At 39.2% G+C, this 24711-nt stretch overlaps 1 protein-coding gene across 1 annotated transcript; it reads left to right on the top strand.

The window, feature by feature from the left end:
* The first annotated feature begins 750 nt into the window (after window positions 1-750).
* Window positions 751-16855, top strand: rgs20 (regulator of G protein signaling 20). Its single transcript, XM_056477059.1, is given in 6 exon segments — window positions 751-818; window positions 5202-5365; window positions 9267-9344; window positions 9939-10173; window positions 16663-16797; window positions 16799-16855. Coding segments are annotated over 5 exon segments (666 nt in total). The 5' UTR covers window positions 751-818; window positions 5202-5204.
* Window positions 16856-24711: the final 7856 nt, after the last annotated feature.

Raw genomic sequence — 24711 nt, 5'->3', positions numbered from 1 at the left:
ATCTGTAAAACTAACAAAAGACTTTTATATTACTGGAACAGTAGATCATTTATTAGGCCTATTATTAATTGAATAAGAGCGCACCTGATATTTCTAATATATTATTTTAAAAATACTGCCTTGCCCATTTACTTAATGTGATTATCTTTTCTTTTGAGAATTTGTTAAATGCATCTATTGTGCTTGCTTTCCTGCCATGCACTCATTCAATGACCGGAATCTATTAGGTTATTTATTATCTGTATTATGTCGTGATGTTTACGAAACCCCTGGTGCCTGACGAGAAAGGGAACCTCCGTATGCTGTTGGTGCGCTCGGGGCGGGGGTCTTTCTCACATTTTCAAGCCCATGGTCCATCATAATAACCCTGTCAGTCACATTCTGACACATTACTGACACCTCCTGTGAATTCAGTCGGTTTGCATCTGATGACCACTCATTCAGTTTGTGACAGCCTTAAACCTGGCCATCCTCCTCCATTAAACACACATAACAACATTTAAACCGTTGTATTATTAGTAGTATTATTTATACAGGGACGATCTTTGCAAAACGGCTTGCAAAATTGGATAATTAAAAAAAGCTCTGTTGGTCTTGCAGCTGTGTTTGAAAATGTCTAATCGTTTCGTATTTTACTGTTGGATGTTAGTGCATCATGAATCAGTGACATCCAGAGCATTTACGCTACCACCGCCACAGCTCGCGAGAGACACGCATGCGCACTGACAAAAAACAGCCGGTCTTTAAAAAATCCTTATGCCAACGGATGTAATCAAGGGAAAGAATATCTCTTATCTCTGGGCATACATGGTGAAATTGTAAGTATGGGGATCCTAAGTTGTTTTTAAATATACGAGGAGCAGAAAACGACCTTTAAATGTGATTGTTGAGGATGGCATGTCATGTTTGACAGAAATGTCTTTTCGATGGTTGTCCTGGGCGAGAAAGAGATATTGTAGCTGTGCTTCATGGTGGCACTTTGCAATGCGAGGATATGCGATGGAGACGTTACTGCGTTTCGTATTTGCTTATTATAAAAGTAAAATACACGACGTATTTTTTATTCTCCCCGCGTGCCCATCTTTAAGCATGCGTTGCGCATTTAAAGCTATAATATTAATTTTATCGTCTGTTCTGTTGCGGTCAATATCAAGCTGAGCATATCTGTTTTTTTCTCTCTGCCAGTCTAACCATGAACGTTTGCCATTAGTGCAAGCAAAGAGACACAATGCTTCGCAAATGAGCCGTTTTTTTAAACATATATAAATCGTGTATTATCATCAATCACGGCTCGAGCATTTCTTATGCACCGCGGCTGTGATCAGTGATGAAGGGCTCCGACTGCAGCGACGCGCAGCGCGCCCCCTCCTACCCCCAAATATGCCAACATCTTCCAGCTCGAGAGAGCAATATGATTCCATGATTCTATGGAATCACAACAGCAAGATTTACAGAGATCAGAACAGCTGATCACGAGTCACTTGGCGATTGCAGCTCTCGTTTCTTTGCATTTAAACAGACAACTCATCCCAGAAACCTATGCATTTGCTTCTGATAACCTTCACAGCATGGTTTGTTTAAGCCCCAAAGCCATGTTGTTTAAATCACCAACACCGAAGCTTGATGAGAAAGAGAAAACCCACCCACATGGCAACACGTCTAAATTTATTGAGCTGTGGGCCTAAGCATGTTTGCGGAATGAGAAGCACTGTTAACACTGAATGTGCTAATTATTTTATGATAATAAACTATTTCATGAACATGCTTGTGATTCAGATATGAAAGGAACTGTAACCTTGCTGGTGTTAGTTGTGTGAATTGGAGTTTTTAACTGGAAAAAAAACTTTTCACTATGTAATATTTAGAAAGTATGTGTATGTATGTGTCGTGTGCAGTGCTGGGAAGTAACTGATTACATGTGATCTGGATTATGTAATCAGATTCCAAAACTGCAGTACTTGTATTGGGCAGATATTGGCTTTTTTATTAGAGGCAATTTTACCTTTGCGTCAATGACATTTTAATGACCTTAATAACTGTTTTCATTTAATATATATAAATGTAATTTAACTCCAACCAAATACTTTGAACAACAAACTGTTTAAAATATTATATTGAAAGAAAAAGTGGGGCATCATGGTGGCTCAGTGGGTAGCACGATCGCCTCACAACAAGAAGGTTGCTGGTTTGAGCCTCGACTGAGTCAGTTGGCATTTCTGTGTGGAGTTTGCATGTTCTCCCCGTGTTCGCGCGGGTTTCCTCCAGGTGCTCCGGTTTCACCCACAGTCCAAAGACATGCGGTACAGGTTAACTGAATAAGCTAAATTGTCCATAGTGAATGTAAGTGTGAATGGGTGTTTCTTAGTGCCGAGTTGCGGCTGGAAGGACATCCGCTGTGTAAAAGATATGCTAGAGAAGTTGGCGGTTCATTCCGCTGTGGTGACCCCTGATTAATAAAGAGACTAAGCTAAAAGGAAATGATTAAATAAATAAAATAAAAAGTGGGGTATCACAGTGGTACAGTGGGTCGCTGGTTCAAGCCTCGGCTGTGTCAGTTGGCATTTCTGTGTGGAGTTTGCATGTTCGCGTGGGTTTCCTCCAGGTGCTCCGGTTGCACCCAGAGTTCAAGGATGTTGAGATATAGGCGAATTGAATAAGCTAAATTGACCGCAGAGTAAATGTGTGAATGCAAGAGTGTACGTTTCCCAGTGTTGGGTTGCGGCTGGAAGGGCATCCACTGTGTAAAACATATGCTGGATAAGTTGCCGGTTCATTCCTCTGTGGCGACAGATTGATAAAGGGACTAAGCCTAAAAGAAAAAGAATGAATGTGTAGGCCTATGTATGTTATTCATTTTATAAATGCAAGCCAAATAGAAAATTAATGAATGAATAAAAGAAAAAGTAAAGGGGTGTGAGGCGGCACAGTGGTTAGCACTGGTTCAAGTCCCAGCTGGGCCAGTTGCCATTTCTGTGTGGAGTTTGCATGTTCTCCCCATATTCGCGTAGGTTTCCTGGATAAACTAAATTGTCCATAGTGTATGAGTGTGTGTGTGAATGAGTGTGTATCGATGTTTCCCAGTACTGGGTTGCGGCGGAAAGGGAATCTGCTGCGTAAAACATATGTCGGAATTATGTATAACATATGCGGGTCATTTCGCTGTGGCAACCTCTGAAATAGAAACTAAGCCGAAGGAAAACGAATGAATGAGTAAAGGTATGCAGTGACAGAAACTGACATTGACATTATTGGTAATTAAAGTTATTCACAATGTAATAATGATTTTTAATGTTGATTGATAGAGTGCATTAAAATTGTGTTTGGAGAAATTGTATGCTACGCAGAACATAGTCTTGGTTTTAAAAAAAATCATCAAAATTAAAATTAATCTTGTGCTTACAGGTTTATTATTTCAGCACTTGGTTGTTTATGAAGACAGTAAATTAATTAGTGATACGTTCTTCAGAATTTTGGGCTAAAAGCGCATCTTAATCAATTATAAAACATATGAAACAATTATTCATAATGTAGTGCAAGTGGCAGATGTGACATAGAAATCCTGACAATGTCATCACTACTCTCTAATGTCAGTTATTGGTCTCGTTAAAAACAAGTTAAGCCATAAGTAATCTAAAAGTAATCCAAAAGTAATCTGTTTTACATTATGCTATCGACTACAGTGGGGTATATGCAGACGGACTTTTAATTTCAGCCAGCCAACCTCAGCTCTTCCGGTGAACTGTCATTCCATTATAAAATTGCCACGATTAAGGTCTGATTTCTTTAAAAATCAGCAATCTTCACTGCCTGATCGATATACGATATAAAGTGGGTCTCAGACCGGATAAGAAGCACTGCATTAAGTTCCATTTCCCCCACCATGTCTTTAAAATGACAGTTTACTTTACCCCAGTATTTTCAATGGAGTTTCTGCTCAATGGTGTGGTTACCAGGTATTTCATCTCCCTTTATGCTTGAACAACTAAATAAATACTTAAGTCTATTTAACTGAATGTATTGTAATTACATTACAACATCGAAGCTGGAAAAGGAACGCTATGGATTGAAAATAGTCATATTTAGTGATGGGTTGTTCTTGAACAATTTGTTCATTTAAAACTAATCATTTGTATGACTCGAGAACGATGAGTCCTCTCAGGGAGTGATTTGTTCATTTGCGGGCACATGCAGATGGAGATGGAGTAGAAAATGAGTTCCTTTTTTGAGTCTTCTATCAGGTTTGAGTCGTTCGTTCATCACGTGAAAGACAGAAGACAGAGCCGGAAAAAGATTTGATCCGTTCATTTCTTGAGTCCTCAGGTTTGAGTCATCTCTTTACATGCTGTCACGTAATGAACGAACAACTCAAAAACCAGAAGACTCGAAAGATTAACTGGGCATGGCTCCTTTCGGCTCAGACTGTGTGCTTTGATTAAGCTTATTTGGGACTGTCTGTGTGATGTGAACGAACCACTGAAATGTGAAGACCTGTCAGAAGAGGTGAGCTGAGCTAATCATAGACAAAAGACAATTTTAATATTTTGGCAAATTGAACGAAATGAACGAAATTACTCGAAAAAAGTTTCATTCATCTCACTGAACGAGACTCAAAGTCCCAGTCAGTAAAATAATCAGAACTACCCATCACTAGTCATATTAAGCTTTCACCTAAAGTTTATCATCGGCTGAAAAACACTAGCTGTGCATATAGCCCATTTTCATCATGAAATTTGCAGTCAGTAATAAGCTGCAACTTGGAGATAATCTACACAGCACTGGTAGTATGCATATATTCAAATCAGCAGACTGAGCGTAAGTATGTCATAACATGTCTGCACATGTTAGTATTCGTGACATGTTAGGACATTTTGCTTTCTGGTCAAGTTGAAACACATCTTGTTTCGTCAATCTACATGCGCATTTAGCATCTTGCAAGGGCTCCCATTTAGTCCTTTTATTATGCGGCATGATAAGTTAATGGAAGCCACTTTTGTGCATATTTGTTTTATCACTTACTATTTCTTTAAAAGCATCACTTTCTTCATTCAACCAACCATAAAATGTTTAAGTGGTCTTGAGGAAAAATAACTTCCTCTGATATCTACACCCTTCAATTGCTTGTTGAACCAATAATTGGTCCTGTTGATGTATGTGGCCGTAGTTGTATTGGCTCCATCTCAGTCGCATCCTGTCTCCTGCAGCCCATGGGATCAGAGCGGATGGAGATGCGAAAGAGGCAGATGTCGGTGCAGCAGGAGTCGGTGGCGGGCACCACAGCACCGGCGCAGAACGAGCAGCCCGGCCAGGGAAACCGTGCCTCCAACGCCTGCTGCTTCTGTTGGTGCTGTTGCTGCAGCTGCTCCTGGTACGATTTTGCTTTTTGTCATTATTTACACTGCTGATGTCCGATCTTATCTAATGAGATTCGTTTTTGACAGGAAATGCTCGTATCATAAAAAAATCACATCTAATATATATATATATATATATATATACATATATATATATATATATATATATATGAGCTTTTTGTTCGTAAGCACAACAGAAATGTGTAATTGTTATAATGGTCAGAGCTTAAAAACAAATAAAATTAAGCTGATGCAACTTGCAACAATCTAAATGAATGCTGCAAGTTGACACTTTTCATTTCATTTACTGTTTTTACATTACATTGTGATGTTTTAGGCTTTTTTTAGGGGAGATATTTTGAATATTACAATTTTTATAAATTTTGGTGACATTTTTAGCCATCATAAATTTTAACCCTTGATTATAGGGCTGCACAATATATCAAAAAATTATCGTATCGTGACAGTAGTATATACCAGGGGTGCCCAAACTTTTTTTCTTAAGGGCCAAAAACCAAACTTGATTGAGGGCCATGGGCCGAAGATAAATATATCAAGCTGTATTACAAAGTTTCCTTGAATAATTTCCTCATTTATTAAAAACCAACAAACATTACTTTAATCATATTAACTTATCCATTATATATTTTTACATTTTAATTGAACTCAGGGCTGCTTGAATATGGGAGAAATCATAATCACTATTATTTTGGTCATAATTGTAATCACAATTATTCTAACCGATATTTAGTTGAAGTCAAAATTATTTACTCTCCTGTGAATTTTTTTTAATTAGTACATCCCAAATGATGTTTTACAGAGCAAGGAATTTTGCTAATAATTCAGGAGGGCTAATAATTCTGACTTCAGCTGTATACAGTTATTTTGCTCCCTGTAAATAAGGAAATGGAAATAAACACAATGGAATAAAAATATGAAACCAACTGTGCTTTAAGCATCTTCATTGTAAGAAAAATTTTAAATATAGCTACAAAAGTTCTTCAGTCGAGAGCAGTAAGTTATTTTGTCCTTTTGTTGTTTGATTAATAATGATAAAAACAGTCGACAGCAAGAATATTGTGTGCTGACACTTTAAGAGCAGTACGGTTCTGATTTATGCTTTCACTTTTTACATGTCTTTTGAATCTCAACTCGTTTGTTTATTACACAAATGAGAGTAAATATGAATAATCACTAAACACCGCATTTTGACACAGATTTGCAAGTATTTGACCATTAAATCACTTACATTAAGATGACTTTAGATATGAGTGCTCTGCTCATCTCTGAGGCTGAGCACATACACATACAAAAGTTACATTATCAGTACATGCTTTTAGTAATTTTCATGTGAAACTGAGCTGTGCAGAGCAACAAATGTGTACAAGTGGAAAGGGGACAGTATATGATGCAATAATCATAATCAATAATGTTTTTTCATAATCGTTAGAAGTTTGAAATTTGAATTAATTGCACAGCCCTATAATGAAACTATTATAATGAAAACATAAGAATTCCATTCATAACACTATTGAGTTTATTGCCGAATACACTAGTCAAGCTGCACCTGCCTTTCCCTTGATTTGCTCACTGAGGACTTCTGAATTGTGCTCTATCCTCTGAGCAACAGTATGTTCATTAAAAAAAAGGATTCATTGTCATTTAATTGAAACATTTCATTCAGGTTAGTCTTTTGTAGCTCAAAAATAAAACTAATGTAACAATCACTAGTAATTTAGGAACTGTAGATCGCTGGTGAACTACACACACATCACATAACCTACACACACACTATCAAACTACAAGGCCCGTCATGCACCTTCCACACAGCTGTTCCAGATCGCCATTGATTACACACACACAGCCGGAGAATTGTCAACGACTGAATACAAGAAATATATATTTCAGTTTGTGTTCCCCTCTTGTGGTCTGTTGTTCTGTCACAGTCCGGTGTGTAGTTCAGAGGGAATAACAAAGTACGGATCCAAACACAGCATTAAATACTTTTAATGAAAAACTATAACAAAACAAACAGAACAGAACTAAAACAAGGCAAGACAAATCAGAAAACACACTGGCATCTTGGGAGCAACAAAAAACAGCAGACAATGAGAGGGGAACATAGACTGAAATATATTCATTCATTCATTCATTCATTTTCTTTTCGGCTTAGTCCCTTTATTAATCTGGGGTCGCCACAGCAGAATGAACCGCCAACTTATCCAGCATATGTTTTATGCAGCGGATACCCTTCCAGCCGCAAACCATCACTGGGAAACACACACCCATTCATACACATACACTACAGACAATTTAGCTCACCCAATTCACTGATAGTGCATGTCTTTGGACTTGTGGGGCAAACCGGAGCACCTGAAGGAAACCCACAGAAACACGAGGAGAACATGCAAACTCCACACAGAAATGGCAACTGACCCAGCCGAGGCTCAAACCAACGACCCTCTTGCTGTGAGGCGATCGTGCTACCCACTGCGCCACTGTAACACCCAACTGAAATAAATAGTTCTTGTAATCAGTCCTTGACAATCCTTCAGCTGGATGTGTGTGTGTGTAATCAATGGTGATCTGGAACTGCTAGTTCAATAGAGTGTGTGTAGTTCATGTGATGTGCGTGTAGTTCACCAGCAATCTACACTCCCTAGATTGCTGGTGATTGTTACAACAAATGAAAGCTTACGTTAAATTAGAAATGACAATATGTATAAAAAAGCATTAATCCCAACCCTTCTCAAAATTCTCCCTGTCTTCTCAGATTGGAAGGCGGCCCAAATCAAAGGTTACAATGGGCCAGCTATGACCCGCAGGCCCTAGTTTGGGCATCTCTCGTACAATCAAATGTGGCCTTACTATCTTTATACTCACCTGTTCAATAGTTGCTGTTCTGCTATGGCTGGAGTGAACCCAACGCTGAAAATAAATACTTTTAAAGACAACAGGCTATCATAGTCAGAATATCTGCTAAAGTTTTCACTCATTCATAGTGTTTAAAGGCCTTTTGAAAGTGTTTTAAGTCTGAATTAGAATGAATTATATCTGAAAAATGTCATTTATCTGTTTATTTTAATATTACTAAATAAATAAATCATTTAAAAACATTTTTCTAGGAAAATGGTTTATTGTAAGAAATAATCGATATCGCAATACTCAACAACAGTATCATATATCGCATTTTTTTTTCAGTATCATCCAGCCCTACTGGATCGTATTGAATTTTAATATGTTAATAATCAGCTAAATTTTTTTATAGATGACATGAATTGTATGTTACCTTAAAAACTTTACTGTGTGTCATCATGTAGCTATTTAGAATATTCAAAATATTGAATTTCTATGCAAATGCCATAGAAATTAATTCATGATAATGCTTCTGAAATTATGGATCAAATCTCAAGTAAAAAGAAATAATGAATAAATGGGTTGTATAATGTAGTGTAACATACAACAACAAAAAATAAGAGTTGTATAAGTGTTCATCACAGTTCACAATTCTCTAATGTCAGTTAATGCCTGTGTAGAGTTTTGCACAGGATTTTTAGGACAAGAAATCCTTATTACTGTATATAAATATATTGCATCTACTTATGCTTAGCATTATAAAAACACCTGTAATTTTGCTCATTTGAATTAAATACTGTGTTTGCTTATTTTTCATGTACAGTAATAAATGTCATTTTCACTCAAGTTTCAGAGATCCCAAGACATCTGCTTTCAAAAATTAAAAAATAAATAAATAGCTGAACTCATTGCTTCCTGGCAGTGAGCTTATAATGAGTAGCATTTACAGTGTTAAACTGACCATTGAGCAGGTAAAAAGCCACTCCAGGGCTTCCTGATGCCTACTGTTAGGTGTCTTGGGATCATGATGTGTTTACTACCTTGCAGTCTCACTGTTAGGAATGAAGACAGAGATGAGAGGAACCGGAGAGCCTCGTATGACTTTAAAGCAGACGGGGATGCAGACTTCGAGGAAAGGTCAGTTGTTGCTTTTTATAGGAAGAGGTTTAGAGGTAAATGGGTGAAAATAAATGTAACTTAAATGTGCATGCAAAGAAATTATATTCCCAAATAGGTGAAAAAATATGCAATTTTATATAAATATAACTTAATCCAAATTGCTTTCATTTTTTATTTATGTTTAATAACTATAGTTCTTTGAGATTCAACTTTCTAAAAAACTTTCATCTAAAATATTCTTTATTCTTATTTAGATTTGTAAACTAAAGTGTAATGTAAGTTACACTGCAGGGTGCCACATTATTTGATTGAGGTTTTTAGCTTTTATACTGTATATATTTAAAATGAATGACAACAAGGCTTCCAAAATTCAAACAAATAAATAAAAACTTTACTACTAATATATTGAATTCACGTGTCTATTTAAAGTGGCCTACAACAAAACTATAGAACATGCTTATAACAAACAGTTACTCTTACCGTTATATTTATAGATATTCTTGGTATGAACAGGCCTTAAGAGCACGTCTGAAGAGAAAACTTCAAGATGAAAAGGAAAGACTGCTATTGAACTGTTTGTTGCCAAAACTGACTGACTTTTTTTTTTGGCAGTCCGAAACCAACTGCGGAGGAGATCTGCCTATGGGGGCAATCCTTCGACAAACTGATGAACTGCCCCGCTGGAAGAAGTGCCTTCCGGCAGTTTCTGCGCACTGAGTTCAGTGAGGAAAACATGCTCTTCTGGTTGGCCTGCGAGGAGTTCAGAAAGGAGGCCAATAAAAGCGTCATCGAAGAGAAGGCACGGATAATATATGAAGACTACATCTCTATTCTCTCACCCAAAGAGGTAAGTGAACACATTTGCACGTATAGAAGATAAATAAAAAATTATCCCTGTCCCTGTATGTCCCTATGTACTTCTAGTTTGGGGATTTAATTCAATTAAAAAAGAACAGAATCAAATCCCTTCAAATAATAATGTTGCTCAACAAATAATCCATATTAGGCATGGGCCAGTATAAGATTCTGACGGTATGATAACCTTGGATAAAAATATCGTGGTTTCACGGTATTGTGATTACTGCTCTAAAATATATTCTTTTAAATGTCACTTGTAAACTTTTTTCCCTTTGAACACAATATATTTTTATTTGAGAAACATTTAAAATATTTTAAACATTTAAAACATGTCAGGCTAAATAATTCAAAAGAATCACTGAGTACTGCTGTCTTCGTTAGTTTTACACTACGTTATAGCTGAAAATTTTGGCAGTTTTAAAACCTTCACTTTTCCAAACCACGGTATACCTTAAAAACGATTATCTCCCATGCCTAATCCATACACATGCTAAAAACTTTAGTTCTTGTGTCTTAATTTTATTCCTCATGAAAATAATGTTATACTTGGTAATTTAATATATAGCATTTAAGCATATCTGAGGCCAAAGTTCTTATTTAGTTTATTTACCTACAGCGCAGTAATATTCACAGCCCAGACTCAATGGAAATATATGCCACAGCCCACATTTTTTTGCGCCAAGTAGAATATGTTGCTCTGGTATCTTTTGTTGTGTGTTTTATGTGACAAATCCACTAGAGGTCGCTTTATACATTTTTGTGGATCTGAAATACTTAGGGTAGATTTTGTTGTACGTTTCAGATACACATCCACGAGAAAACAAGGCTTGTACAAAAATTTTCTTTTTTAAAACCAAACATAAGAGAAAAGTGCACTGTGACAGTATAGTTTACCTCGATTCTACATTGCTTTTATCTTTTTTTGCGGAACAGTGCTTCATCGGACACAAAGCTGAGCATTTTGCATCACATGTACATCACTGACCACAGCTGAGAAATGTTCTACATATGGATAGATCGATGAGGCAAATGCATTTGATTACAAATAAAATACACTGTTACGTTTTTTAGTGGTTTTTATTTGATGTTGTGCAAAAAGCTGTGCAGAAAAAATCATATATTCATCGACAATATGTTCCTGTAAATATCATTAGTGTGAAAAGGAACAAAAGTTGGCGCCTTCATATTGCGCCGTAGTGTTAATTTTACCTAGATACTGCAGTCAAGCGTATGTTAAAGGTGCAGTATGTAAGTTTGACACTGGGTATTGCATTCCTGGATCGAAACACATACAAGCCCAGGTTGCCAGATTGACGGAATCAACAGGAACGAGCCATGCTAATTTAAGGCTGATTTAAATCACGTTGTGAATAAAAGCAATAGCACGCGATAGAAGGAATATTTTCATAATAAAAGAAGTTTTTGTCCTAACCGGTACCCCGGAATTTTATTTTTGGAAATGGCTTTTATTTCTTGCAGTAAACAACAGAAAACTATGACAATTATCACCTCAGGTACACCTCATGTGCTTTATTCGGTGTTAAATGCTAACAGTGTGAGTTTGAATGCAATTTTATGCATTTGAATGCCTCAGATGTTGAAAATAAAATAAACTGTTTGAAATTGAACTTTAGAACTGTGAAATAATGCAAACAAACACATATTAGTGATTCAGCGTCTGCATTTAATAATGTTAAAGTTTAATATGTATTAATTAGATTGTAAACCTTACCATTTCAAGAGTGCATATTCTGTGCTTCTGAATTCTGTGCTTCGTGTTTCGTCTATTGCAAACAGCCAAATTGCTTATCACAGCAAATCTTGTAACGTAGCGTGTTGTTTGGAAACAGGGTTACAATGTTCCCGGCTTTCCTAATGTTTACGTTTGGAATATTTATATAATTTGCTAATTAATAACCTCATATGGAACTCTGAATCTCATTTCGGAGTCTGCTACTGTCCACCAGACATTTCAGTCATGGACGTGTGCTTTGAGAGCTATTCTGAATGAATGAATAAAATATGCAGTTTTCCAACAAGGCAACTCAGGGTGCTGAAATATAAATGGTTAAACTGGCATTGGGCAGGGTTAAAGGGACCAAAACAAAGACAGCATTCTGGCATGTGACTCACATTTTCAAAGCAGAATATCTGACTTCAGCAATGTTTTTTTCGGATAAACAAGAATATTCACTTGGCATGTTTCTTAAATATCTGCAAACATATTATGGTAATTTTATGCTTTGTAAGAGTCAAAACATACATACAACACCTTTAAGTATGTTTTTGTGGATTCGCAAAAATGTAGAAAGCATCTAGAAGATGTAGAAGCACATATTTCCACTGAGCCTATGTTAAATATTCAATACACATCATTAATATAGTTTTTGTAGTTCCTCTTCAATGCTCTGTGGAAACTTCCACTATGGGGATTTCGTCAGAATCCAATCATATGAAAGAGTATATAAACGGGCCAATGAAATGCCAATGAGTTGGCGGCATCAGCATGCACAGCTGTCGCTACTTACAATCAATTTGGAATATAAACGCAGCGCGCAGATCCTTTCACAAAGCTTCTGAGAGAGTTGAAGAGGGTTTTCTCTGACTGTTTCCTGTTCCCGGTTGATGGGCACGAGCGCTGCGTTTCATGTCTGGGGGTTCAGCATGTTAATGCAGTGCTCGCAGGCAGTGCATGCCATCACTGCAGTGGCATGTCTGTTGCGCAGTTAGAATTGCGGCTCGCCCTTGTAAAAGCTCTTGCTCTGGCTCTTGCTCCGCGGTGGGCACTCGAGCAGATCTGAGGGTTACAGTAGGAGTTAATCTGCCACCCTCGGGTTTGCGGACCTCTCGCTCCTCCACGCGCTCCATCCAAGCTCCGAGTGAGAGAAGCATTCCGTCCTTGGATGGTCGCCCTCTGACTTGATGACACCGAGGCTCAGATGTCCATCGCTGCATCGGAGGACGGACTATCATGGTATGATGAAGGATTCAAACCCATTCCCTTCCTCTGGGGTAGCGAGCGTGGCGTCGGATCAAGAAGCAGACATGATAACCGTGCTTTCCCGGGCTGCTTCGGCAATGGGCCTGGAGATGGTTTATCCCCCAGCTCCGCAGCCGGGCCGACTAGATGGGTGCTACATGGAGGATACCAAAAAGGCCAGACCTTCTAAGCCTTCTGTCCCCTTCTTCCTGGAAGAGCACAGTAGGCTCACGCAGTCTTGGAGGGCACCTTTCTCTGCCCGATCTGCGTGGTCCTCCGCCCTCACCACCCTTGTTGGTGGAGCAGCCATGGGATACGAGTCGATTTCCCAGATTGAGACTGCCATTGCGGGCCCGCGTCCAGCCCCTCCTCCGGAGCCTGGGTGCGAGATGAGATGGAGTCTATTGCCTCCTGCTCTTCCGTGGGACCCCAGCGCTCCCCAGATCAGCCCTCCCACTCCGCGCTGCCACACTGCTGGTACGTCAGCGATCACAGCGGTGAAGCCATTGCGAAAAAAGAACAATGGGCTATGGCCAATCCTAGATCTGCGCATTTTGAACCGATGAACAAGCTGCCATTCACAAGCTGCCATTCAGAATGCTTACACAGAAGCACATCCTTTGGTGCGTTCGTCCTCGGGATTGGTGTGCAGCAATAGACCTGAAGGATGCATACTTCATGTCTCCAGACTTCCATGCCACCGTCAGTTTCAGTGGTCTGCGTTTGAAGGTCGATCTGGCAGTACAAGTCTTTCCCTCTCTGGGGCTCTCTCTGTTTTCACCAAGCTTGCTAAGGGTGCCCTAGTGCCCGCAGGCATCTGCATACTCCATTATCTCGACTGACTGATTTAGCGCTCACGGGATCAATTGATTACGCACAGAGACAGGGTCCGATAGCGTGCCCAGCTGATGCTGACCTGTCTGAGAGAGTTCGACAGAGAAACTGTGGTCCCACTGATATAATTTCAGAGGCTCCTGTAGCATTTGGCATCCGCAGCTGCTGTCTCGTCACCCGGGTGCTCCATATGAGACCTCTTCAGCATTGGCTTCACAATCGGGTCCCAAGACGCGAGCACGCACCGAGTGACTGTCACTCTGCTGTGTCGCCGCGCCCTCAGCCTTAGGATGGACCCTGCGTTTCTACAGGCCTGTGTGCCTCTAAAACAAGTGTCCAGGCATGTCATCGTTTCGACAGATGCTTCCAGTTGCGCTGGGGGTCATGTGGTGCGGGCATGCAGCTGTGGGTCCATGGAAGAAACCTGGTTGCATTGGCATTTTAATCGCCTGGAGCTGTTGGCAGTGTATCGCCCGCTGCACAGTTTTTACCGGTGCTAGAGGGGAAACACGGGCTTCTCAGGACAGACAACACGACAACGTTGGTGTATATCAACTGCACAGGAGTTATCTGCCTTCGCCGCATGTCTCAGCTTGCTCGCCTTCTGCTCCCCCGGAGCAACTCTCACAGCAGTTTCGCCTGGGAAAATGGACACTCCACCCCTGACTATCCAGCTGTTATGGGCTGCACCTTTCTCTCTAACACAGAGTTCTGTACACTGTCTCGCTTGAGTTCCCCACTTGACGAACCCTGCAGAGTTCCACTGGCTACACAGCTGGCCCCGCCGTCACTCAGGCTAGAGCACCCTCTACGAGGCATGCCTACGCCCTGAAGTGGAGTCTATTCGATGTGTGGTATTCTTTTTCCCCAAGAAGGACCCCGAACATGCCAGATCAGTGTGATGCTATCCTCCTTCAGTTGGCTGGATCTAAGGCTGTCCCCTCCACACGGAGAGGTTGGCATTACGATTATCCCTGCTCTGAGGACGCGGCGATGGCGACGCGATGGGAAAGCATTGCCTCATCATCCAGTTTCCAGAGGCACGAGAGCTGGATATTAATTCTATCCTGTTCCCCCTCTAATACCCAGTTGGAGATCTCTGAGGAGAGGGTCTGCTCGATCACTCGACTCAGTATCTTTAAGATTTCTGTCCAAGTAGGCAGCTCTGCTGGTCGCGTTGGCATCGGTCAAATGGGCAGGTATCTGGAGGCATTTTTGGTCAGTGAAGTGTGCTAGCGTTTTGGGCCAGCCCACTCTCACGTTTTTCCTGAGACCCCCGGCCCACCTAGGTGCACTAGGTTTCTACAGCACTCTTTTAGACTACGTAGTGAACCTGCAAGGGCTTTAAGATCCTCTGAGCAGCTCTTTATATGTTACGATGATCGGCAGAAGGGAAGTGCCATATTCAAACAGAGGTTGGAACAAACCAACTGAACAGCAGATGCCATCTCCCTGGTTTATCAGAGCCAGGGCGAGCCGTGTCCCCAATGACATGAGTGAACTCCAATCGGAGCGTGCATCCTTTTGGGCGTTAGCATGCGGTGCCTCTCTAACAGACATTATAGAGCTGCGGACTAGGCGACATCTAATACATTGCGAGATTTTTTAATCTTTGAGAAGAGCCGATTTCCTCAAGTGTGCTGGGAAACCCATGATGAAATTCAGTTAAGTGTTGTAAAATGCTTGTTGCGCCTTTCTAACACAGAGATTCGTGCGCTTTCCTGCTTTGTCAATTGAGTTCCCCGCTTGGTAAACCCTGCTGAGATTCCTCCGAGGCCCTCAGATGTTGGCCCGTTACGTTGTTGGCATGCCCGCTGGTCAGCCCGCATTCTGGGTATAGGTGCCCGCTAAATGCGATCCTCGCTGCCGATCCCATATGCTCACTCAGCCACGATGTAGTCTCCCCTCCCAGGTGGACCCGTGTCTTCCCTCCCCGCTAACCATCTCTTTTTCATGTGTACTTGCCCTTTTCAGGGCTAGTCCATATGTCTTCTTGCCACTAGGTCTCCCCACTTGGGACTGCATGCTTTCCCAACTTACTGTCGTATTAAAATTCCTAGAAATTACTAGATGCATTACGACTCCCAAAAAATATACATAAATCTGTAAAACTTCTGTTGAAGTGAGATAAGTAAGGGCCAGGAAACATGTTGGAAGACCGTGCCTCTAATGAAGCAGGTGCACTCACACTCTTGGCTTGGCATAACCTCTCATCGGGGGCAAGGTAAGATTCAATCATTGTGGCGTTTTCAATACATATCCCCATAGTGGAAGTTTCCACATATCATTGAAGTTCCCCTCCCGAAGGGAAAGTTCTGGTTACTAAAGTAACCCTCGTTCCCCTGATTGGATTCTGACGAAATCCCTATAGTAGAAGTTTCCACATAGTATTTACGTTCCCCCGTCAAAGAACGAGGGTTACTTTAGTAACTGGAGCCTTATTCATGGTCTGCTAAAAAGTAATTAGTTAATTATAAAAAGTTTTAACATTTGGATGGATGAAATGTGAAGAAAATACCTCATTGTCTTTTAACAGACTTCACTGATTGCTTACAGTTTTAATGGAAGTCAGTTTCATAATTCCCCACAAAGCATCATGGGAAATAGGAAAAATGTGTGTAATCAGAATAACACATAACGTTCTTGTATTTTGTGCCCTTTCAGGTGAGCCTCGACTCCAGAGTTCGGGAGGTTATAAACAGGAACATGCTAGAACCAACATCCCACACGTTTGACGATGCCCAGCTCCAGATATACACGTTAATGCAAAGAGACTCATACCCACGATTCATGAACTCCCCCCGTCTACAAAAACCTGCTCAAGACAGTCTCTGAAACTCAGTCGGTGGAATCTTAGATCTCTGTGACAACCCCCCCCCCCCCCCCCCCCTTATCCCTAGCTTTCGTTTGTTCTTTCCTTGTGTAGAATATGTTTTAAAAGGACCTCACTGCGGGTCCTCCCAGGGATTTTACTGCTATAGCGATCTGTACCTGAAAAAAAAAGACGCTCAGGTCTCCAGGTCACTGGATTAAAAAAAAGTCTCAAATTTCCTGAGGGCTCAACACCACAAGTACTGCTACAGATCAGCATAGCAACAGATGCTCCAAAGGATTATCAGTGCGTTTCGATGTTTTTAAGAAAATAATCTATTTTATTTGTGTTGATGTTTTTTTTTATTATTAATATTATTATTATTGTTTTAAATTCTTTTTTTGTATCAATGTTTGAAGGAAGATGTGATACCAATTGTTGGCTATATACAGTATATATGGTAGATATATTTATGAATTTGTATTACAGTTCTTCAACCTTGTTTTTTGTTGTGTTACAATATTTAACTAAAAGGGAATTATGGGTAACACGTATTGCCCGTTTATGAAAAATGCGTATGAGAATCAAAAGCTCAAGTCAAGGCAACACTTCAGATCTACTTGTGGTACACAGTATTTTTTTTCAGCTATTTTACACACTACTCCCAGTTTATCAACTTGGCGTCTCCAATGAGGAATCATAATTATATATATATATTTTTTTAAATCTAATAATCATAATAATACAAATAAAGGGGGAAATATTAAAATCACTAATACATGATCAAAATGTACAAATAATAATAGTAATAAAGGGTTGGATAAGAAAAAGACCATCTTAAAGGGATAGTTCACCCCAAAATGTAAATACTTGGTTTTCTTATCTCCATGGCCCCGTTTCAGAAAGGAGGTTAAGTGAAAATTTAAAAGTCAAAATGGCAGGTTTGTCAACTTCGAGAAAGCAGGGTAAGCCAAGCCTGTTTCTAAAGAGAGGTAACTTTTAATCAGAGTCAGTTACTGTGGTAACTTACTCTGTGAACCTAACCTGGCCAGGAGCAGGGTTATTCTCTAAACTCGGAGGTTTCTGTCGGTCTCCTCCCCTTTTTTTAAAGACGAATCGATATTTCTCACCTTAGCCTTAGTCATTCCTTGCCTACATTTCAGTCACACAAAGAACAAAGTTATGAGAATGGCTTGTCCTTATTTGGGAAAATTACAATTAGATTCAATACCATAGTTTTAAGTTTTACCTTTGATATTACAGCAAAACATAAATAATTAGCTTAAATTCACTGATCTTCACCAGGGACAATTCGAATGGGATTGTTACACATTCTAAAGACTTTATTTAAATACTGCTTACATTCTAAATGTCATATCAACCTCTACCACTTTGATCAATAAAAAAGGCAGACACACAAGTGCACTTTTAAATCTATTAAAAACTCAATTTAGACATTGTATCTTAAACCTGACCAACGTGTGTAAAAGTGGTAACCTTAAATTAAACATTTCCACTGAACATTAAGTTAAGTTTATATGCATTCTTGTTTTGTCAAATTTGTTGTAGAAACTATACAGTAGCCTATTCTATGTAATTTAATGCAATTACATCTGAAATAACTTCAAAATTACAGGCAATTCCCCACTTTTTCAAGTAAAAGTCTATTAACGTCACACATTACATTACTTATTTTTTATTATACTTAAATATTTAAATACTTTCAATATCTTACATGTAAACTTTCACATTAACTTGATCAGCTATGTTTTCCCACGCTAACTGTCTCTGTTTTCGCCGATGCAGTGGTGTTGGTTTGTTTTTAAATATATGGTCATATTTGCTATAACTTTGCATGAGCACATCAAATTCTGGTGGAGAGAAAAAGACTTTTTTCAGATGTTGCCATGGTGACTCATAATATCTGCGTTCCATTGATAATGCCTTTTATAGTCGCGGTGTGCGCGCTTATCTCTGAATTGGTCTACTCAGACTTGATTGACCTAACGCAGATCAGCCAGCTGTTCTGAAACCGAAAACTCTGAGTTTTTAATCTCTCTGGAAGTCAACTCAGAGTTCAAGTTTAAACTCTGGCTGAACCTCCTTACTAAACAGGCCCCAGCCAGCCAAGATGTATTTCTTGTCCTTTAGTAGAAGTTAAAGGAAGTTTTATTTGTCAAATTGTGGTTTATGGTGATTCATAAAATGTAACACAATGGCTACTGGCACTTTGAGAGTCAAAACAGCACATACAGTATAGACAAAACTAAAATAATATATCTAAAGACAACTGATGATATAAGTGAGATGGATCGCTTTAAAACAAGAATATTAACATTATTTTGGACATTTAATCTCTCAACAGTGCCAATGTCCAATTACATGACAGTAAGTGTTTCAAATTTCCATGTTAGGGGTGAATTATCCCTCTAAAAGAAGAGAAAGTGTATTTAATATGAAACGCATATCTCGGACAGCTTATTCAAACTATTTGATCTGCTCTTGGTACTATTAGAAAAACATCAAGAGTAAATATTAATCCATCTATAGTGTTTTCCATATCATAGTATTCATTTAAATCCTAAACAAGCAGCTAAGAGATGGTTGGACATGGCAACTATTACAGGTACTCAACCTAAAGACCAAACACCTCATTTTACAAACAGTATGTAGTAGTATTATCTTTACAAGCAAACTCTAATAGAAGAGATTTGACGTGCAGGTATAAACTACAGTGTTTTAGATCTAAACACGAGTTCTGAATGGAAAGGTGCCGGTTTTGTTGCTACCCTCGCAAGTAGACGACACCAAAGGAGTCCAGTAAAACTGTGTGATTAGCTTGTTCTTTCTCCAATACAGCTGACTAGAATTGGAGCTGCCAAGTTTCTTACTATATTTTTTAGTTCTGTGATTACTTTGTTGCCTGACTTTCGTCACTCAAAGACAAGATCCTCACTCGGGGAAGTGCCTTGACATTCAATTTTGTGACATCTCTTCTTTATTTTTGGCAATAGTTGGTTTAAACTCTTGCCAAATACAGTACTCTGGGCCTTTGATCAATTCGTGAGTTGAGATGTCCTGCGTGGTGACTTCTGAATCAAGTTTTGCACTTCATTTGTTGAGGCATTTTGGAGAGAAAACACCATTGGTTTTGTGAAGTGCTGAAGTCACACGTTTGAGAAAGCGAGTTCTGTTTGTTGGCTAGTCAGATCAGTTCATTAGGATTGTTGATCTGCGTCCAGACTGTACATCTACCAACATGTATTTCATGGTGGTGCTTCTACTTGTCTTAGACTACTTAATATTATTATGAAATGTGCAATTTGAGCTGATGGATTCACCACATAGATCACCTCAAATACTATCTAAGCCAATGGTTTGGAGTTATACTGCCTATATATTTTTCTTTCTCTCTTTTTGTTGTTGTTCTGTAAAGTCTACTAAAAAAAGTGTTATTTCCATCAGTTTACATTAAATTATACTTTTTTCTGATTAATAAGATGTGAATGTTTACAGTTATCAGATTAGTTTTTTTCCTGTTTAATGAATTGAGAAAAATAATGATTTGTGGGCATTTGGAATCTTTAAGATACAATAAAGCACAATAATTTTAAAATGTGTGATTGTTGTGGACTGCAGAATAGTGAAATAACATGTATGTGATATGTAAGCTTGTAGGGCATTGGAACTCAGGTTCAAATACATTCGGTGTCTTTTCTTGGGATCTTTAATGTTGACAACCATATCACTCTGCAGGCCAAGACCGGTTATTCACTGATCCAACTTTTCAACTTTTCATTTATTGATCCAACTTTCAGTGCCAACAGAAGGTCAGCCATCAGATTGCTTCATGCAAATACCCCAGCTCAGACCGCTATTACGGACTAATTTCATTGGCTGATGGTGCTATGACAATTGCGTCAGACACAACTTTAGAATACACACTCCGCCAAGCATTGATGTTAAAGCCTGTTTGAATCGAAGCAGGGCTGGGCCAGGTCAGAACCTGGATGGGAGACCACATGGGAAAACTAGGTTGCTGTTAGAAGTGGTGTTAGTGAGGCCAGCAGGGTGCACTCAACCAGTGGTCTGTGTAAAGTTCAAATGCCCAGTATAGTGAGGGGATGCTATACTCTCAAGCAGGGCCGCACACCCTAAGCGCCGCTCTGCACCGCAACATGCGCGCACATGACAGTTAAAAGTATCACACACCAGACGCGCACAATCCCATGATTTTAGCATGAACTAATCAGATGGTGCTCTGTGGCGTGGCAGGATATGAAACAGTGTCCTGAGTCGTGGCTAGGCGCCGCAGACTTGTGGCGCCGATGTGTGTATCCTGATAGAAACCTATGTTTAGAATTCTAAAATGCATGGCGCTGCGTGGCGTCGTCGAGCGGCGCTTCTGGTGTGCGACCTGCTTCAGTGAGTGCTGTCTTTCGGATGAGATGTTAAACCGAGGTCCTGACTCTCTGTGGTCATTAAAATTCCCATGGCACTTCTTGTAAAGAGTGGGGGTGTAACTCCGGTGTCCTGGCCATATTCCCTCCATGGCCTCTCAATGATCTCCATCCATGGAAATTGATTTTATCACTGTCCTCTCCACTCCACCTATAGCTAATGTGTGGTTATTAAACTGGTGCCATTGTCCTGTGGCTGCCGTCGCATCATCCAAGTGGATGCTGCACACTGGTGGTGGTGTGGAGAGACCCCCCTTTATGATTATGAAGTGCTTTGGGTTTATGGCTGTACACGATAATGACACACATTACATTACATATATGTTTGTAGGTTTTATGGCTAAATTTGACAAGCCTGGTGGTCAGTCTTAATTGATTGCAACTGTAAAGGTTAAATTAGCAGAGTAATAGCACAGTTTTGCTTAAAATATTACAAATTAAACAGCATTATGGGTGACATATCAGTTCAAAAGAGAATTTTTGTTTTTCAAGTCAAGGGGACATTTTCATCAAGTCTTTGTGATGTATCAAGAGCCACGATACCCAGAGTAATGTCAGCATACCACCAAGAAGGACAAACCACATGCAACAGGACTAACTGTGTTTCTCCTGATGAAAATATCATGGCATTCCCTAGGCCCATTACTTGTGCTAGATGGGCGCATCACTGCCAGAAACTAAAAAACCATTCTGGAAGACCATGTGCACCCAATGGTTCAAACATTGTATCCTGAAGATGATGCAGTATATCAGGATGATAATGCACCAATACAGACAGCAAGACTGGTGACAGAGTGGTTTGATGAACATGAAAGTTGAACATCTCCCATGGCTTGCACACTCTACTAAATATTATTGAGCCACTTTGGGATGTTTGGAGGAGCGACAGCATTTGGAGGAGCGAACAAATGTATTTTGTGTAATCTTAGTTTCTTAATCTTAAATTCATCGTTTTATGTTTAGTTCATATTATTGTATTGTATAGTTATCATGTGTTACGATGATGATGTTTTGGTGTTTGATTGACAATGCCTGACTACTTTCACTGCTATTTAAAAAAACACTTATGAATTTCATGCCTTGTAAAATGATAGTTAACCCCAAAATGAAAATGTATTCACTTTTGTACTCTTCCTCAAGTGGTTTCAAAGTGGTTTCTTTATTCTGCTTAACAAGTATGATATCCTGAGAAAAGCTTAAAACCTATAACAATAAACTTCCACAGTAGGGAAAAAAAAAATACTACAGAAGTCAATGGTTACAGGTTTCCAGCTTTCCTCAAAATGTCTTAAAAGTATAAAAATATAAGAAAGTCAAACAGATTTGAAATAAGTGAATGGTAAGTAAATCATGACAGAATTTTTATTTTTGCATAAACTATGCCTTTACTTTAAATCATGCATACAATAGAATAATTTATCTGTTTAACTTTAACTAAATTTTTAGAGCAACTGACTGCAGTATTGGTAACCTAGTAACCAACAGTAATCATGCCAAGCATAATGGAGGGTAAATTCAAGCTGGCATAGAGCTGCGGATTGCTGTGAAACTGTACAACAATAATTCATATTTTTACATTACTGTGAAGGTTGCAGAAGGGGTAGATGTTAATACAATTAAATTGTTAATTTAATTAACAATATTATGCGTAATTATTGTTTTTGATGGTTGGGGTAGTGGTAGACAATAATGTAATACAATAAATGGATAATTTAATAATTAATATAAAAAATTATCGTTCACTTCCGGTCGCAGCTGTATCCCTTCTAGCAACCACCTGCTAATTACGCGTGTGTTCCAAAACAATTAAGGGATTATATGGAAAAAAAAAAAAAAAAAAAAATGGCGGCGTGAAGTTGACAGCGCAGGTGAATCAGTCCTGGGACATTTGACTCTTTGCCCTCAGTTCTCAGCCCAGTTCGTTTGATATAACATGTATTCTTCACTCTAAACTTTTTCTGATCAGTGAGGGGATCTTTTGGATATACTTAACCTTACACATTTAATTTTTTATGTCCTGTTAGGCGAGCTCACGTTGACAGTTAATTAAGCGTGTTTGTTGCCACGGCTCACTCTTTCTTGGATACTTTACTTTTGTTAGTGCTGTGATTGATCTTGTTCGATAAATTTATGGACTATGTCAAAGGATAAAAAACGCAAATCAAAATCGATGGATTCATCCTTAAGTCTTGGTGCCTGTGTTACGGTGGACTCGCCTCAGATGTAGGCCTACTCATTCCACTAACCCGAAACTCCACTTAAGGAACCTAAACAAAAAAAAGGCAGAAATGACGATGATGACGGCGTTGAAGTCTTACAGTCTCCTTAGCCACTGTAATTATATCATCCCTCAAGTCCGTCATTAATGAGAGAGCCGACATCCTTGATAAGGGCATCGAGGAGCTTAAATTGTCAGTTGAATTTCTGGCAGAAGAGATCAAGGATGTGAAGGGAAACGTGGAGCGAGTCGTTAAACGAGTCACAACTGCTGAAAAAAAAATCGAAGAGTTGGAAAATAAGGTACAGAATCTCTCAAGATATCAGAGGAGGTGGAATTTGCGGCTCTACGGTTTATCTGAACAACAAGGAGAAAACGTCAGACAGAAAGTTCTTGATATATGTGAGGCTGTCATCCCAACCTTCGCTGGAAAAGCTAACGAGCTTATTGATGTGGTACATCGTTTGGGTAAGATGAGAAGCGAGAGTGCTCTGTCCTCTGAAAAAAAAACCTCGAGGGATTATTCTACAGTTCACAATGCGTCACTTTCGTGATGCTCTCTGGAAAGCTGCAAAGAACTCTCCCTATCTAACAAAACATCACTTGCGGTTCGCGGAGGATCTGTCCCCCGAAGATCGAGAGCAGCGCAATAAACTTTGCCACTTGTGGAGAGGGCTCGGCACAAGGACGCCGCGCTTATTTCGTCGGTCCAAAGGCGTTTGTTGATGGTAAAGAACTTGTTTCACAGAATATGGAAGTCACCGATTGAATCATGCCCGAATAAGGTTGCTATTAGGTCTGCTACTTTTTTGGCCAAAGGTTTCGTTTTAATAATGGTGGACTTTTTTTTTTCTTCTTTATATATATATATTTTATTTGATTATGATTACAATTATACATCTATTTTATTAAGTGCTATACAAAAATCAAAGATTTTGATTTAGACTTGAAGCACTTTTTTTCTTATTAGTATCTACATTGATTTATTAATATATTTATTTCATTTTTATTTCTGGTAATTTATATATATATATATATTTTTTTTTTTTGTCATAACAAGTTATCGATTTCGATTTTCTAAAGATCCCAATATCGTTGTTTAAAAGATTTTATTCATGGGATATCTAGGGCTAACTCACCTGTTCCTACCGTTCTGGTGTCATTGTTAATGTTTCCAAATTTGTCTATTTGCTCAGTAATGCAAGAGGGTTGCGTAATGATAT

The sequence above is a fragment of the Danio aesculapii genome, chromosome 2 (assembly GCF_903798145.1).
Source record: "Danio aesculapii chromosome 2, fDanAes4.1, whole genome shotgun sequence".
Classification (NCBI taxonomy): domain Eukaryota; kingdom Metazoa; phylum Chordata; class Actinopteri; order Cypriniformes; family Danionidae; genus Danio; species Danio aesculapii.
The sequence above is the reverse complement of the archived record's forward strand: the minus strand, read 5'-3'. Positions and strand labels throughout refer to the sequence as shown.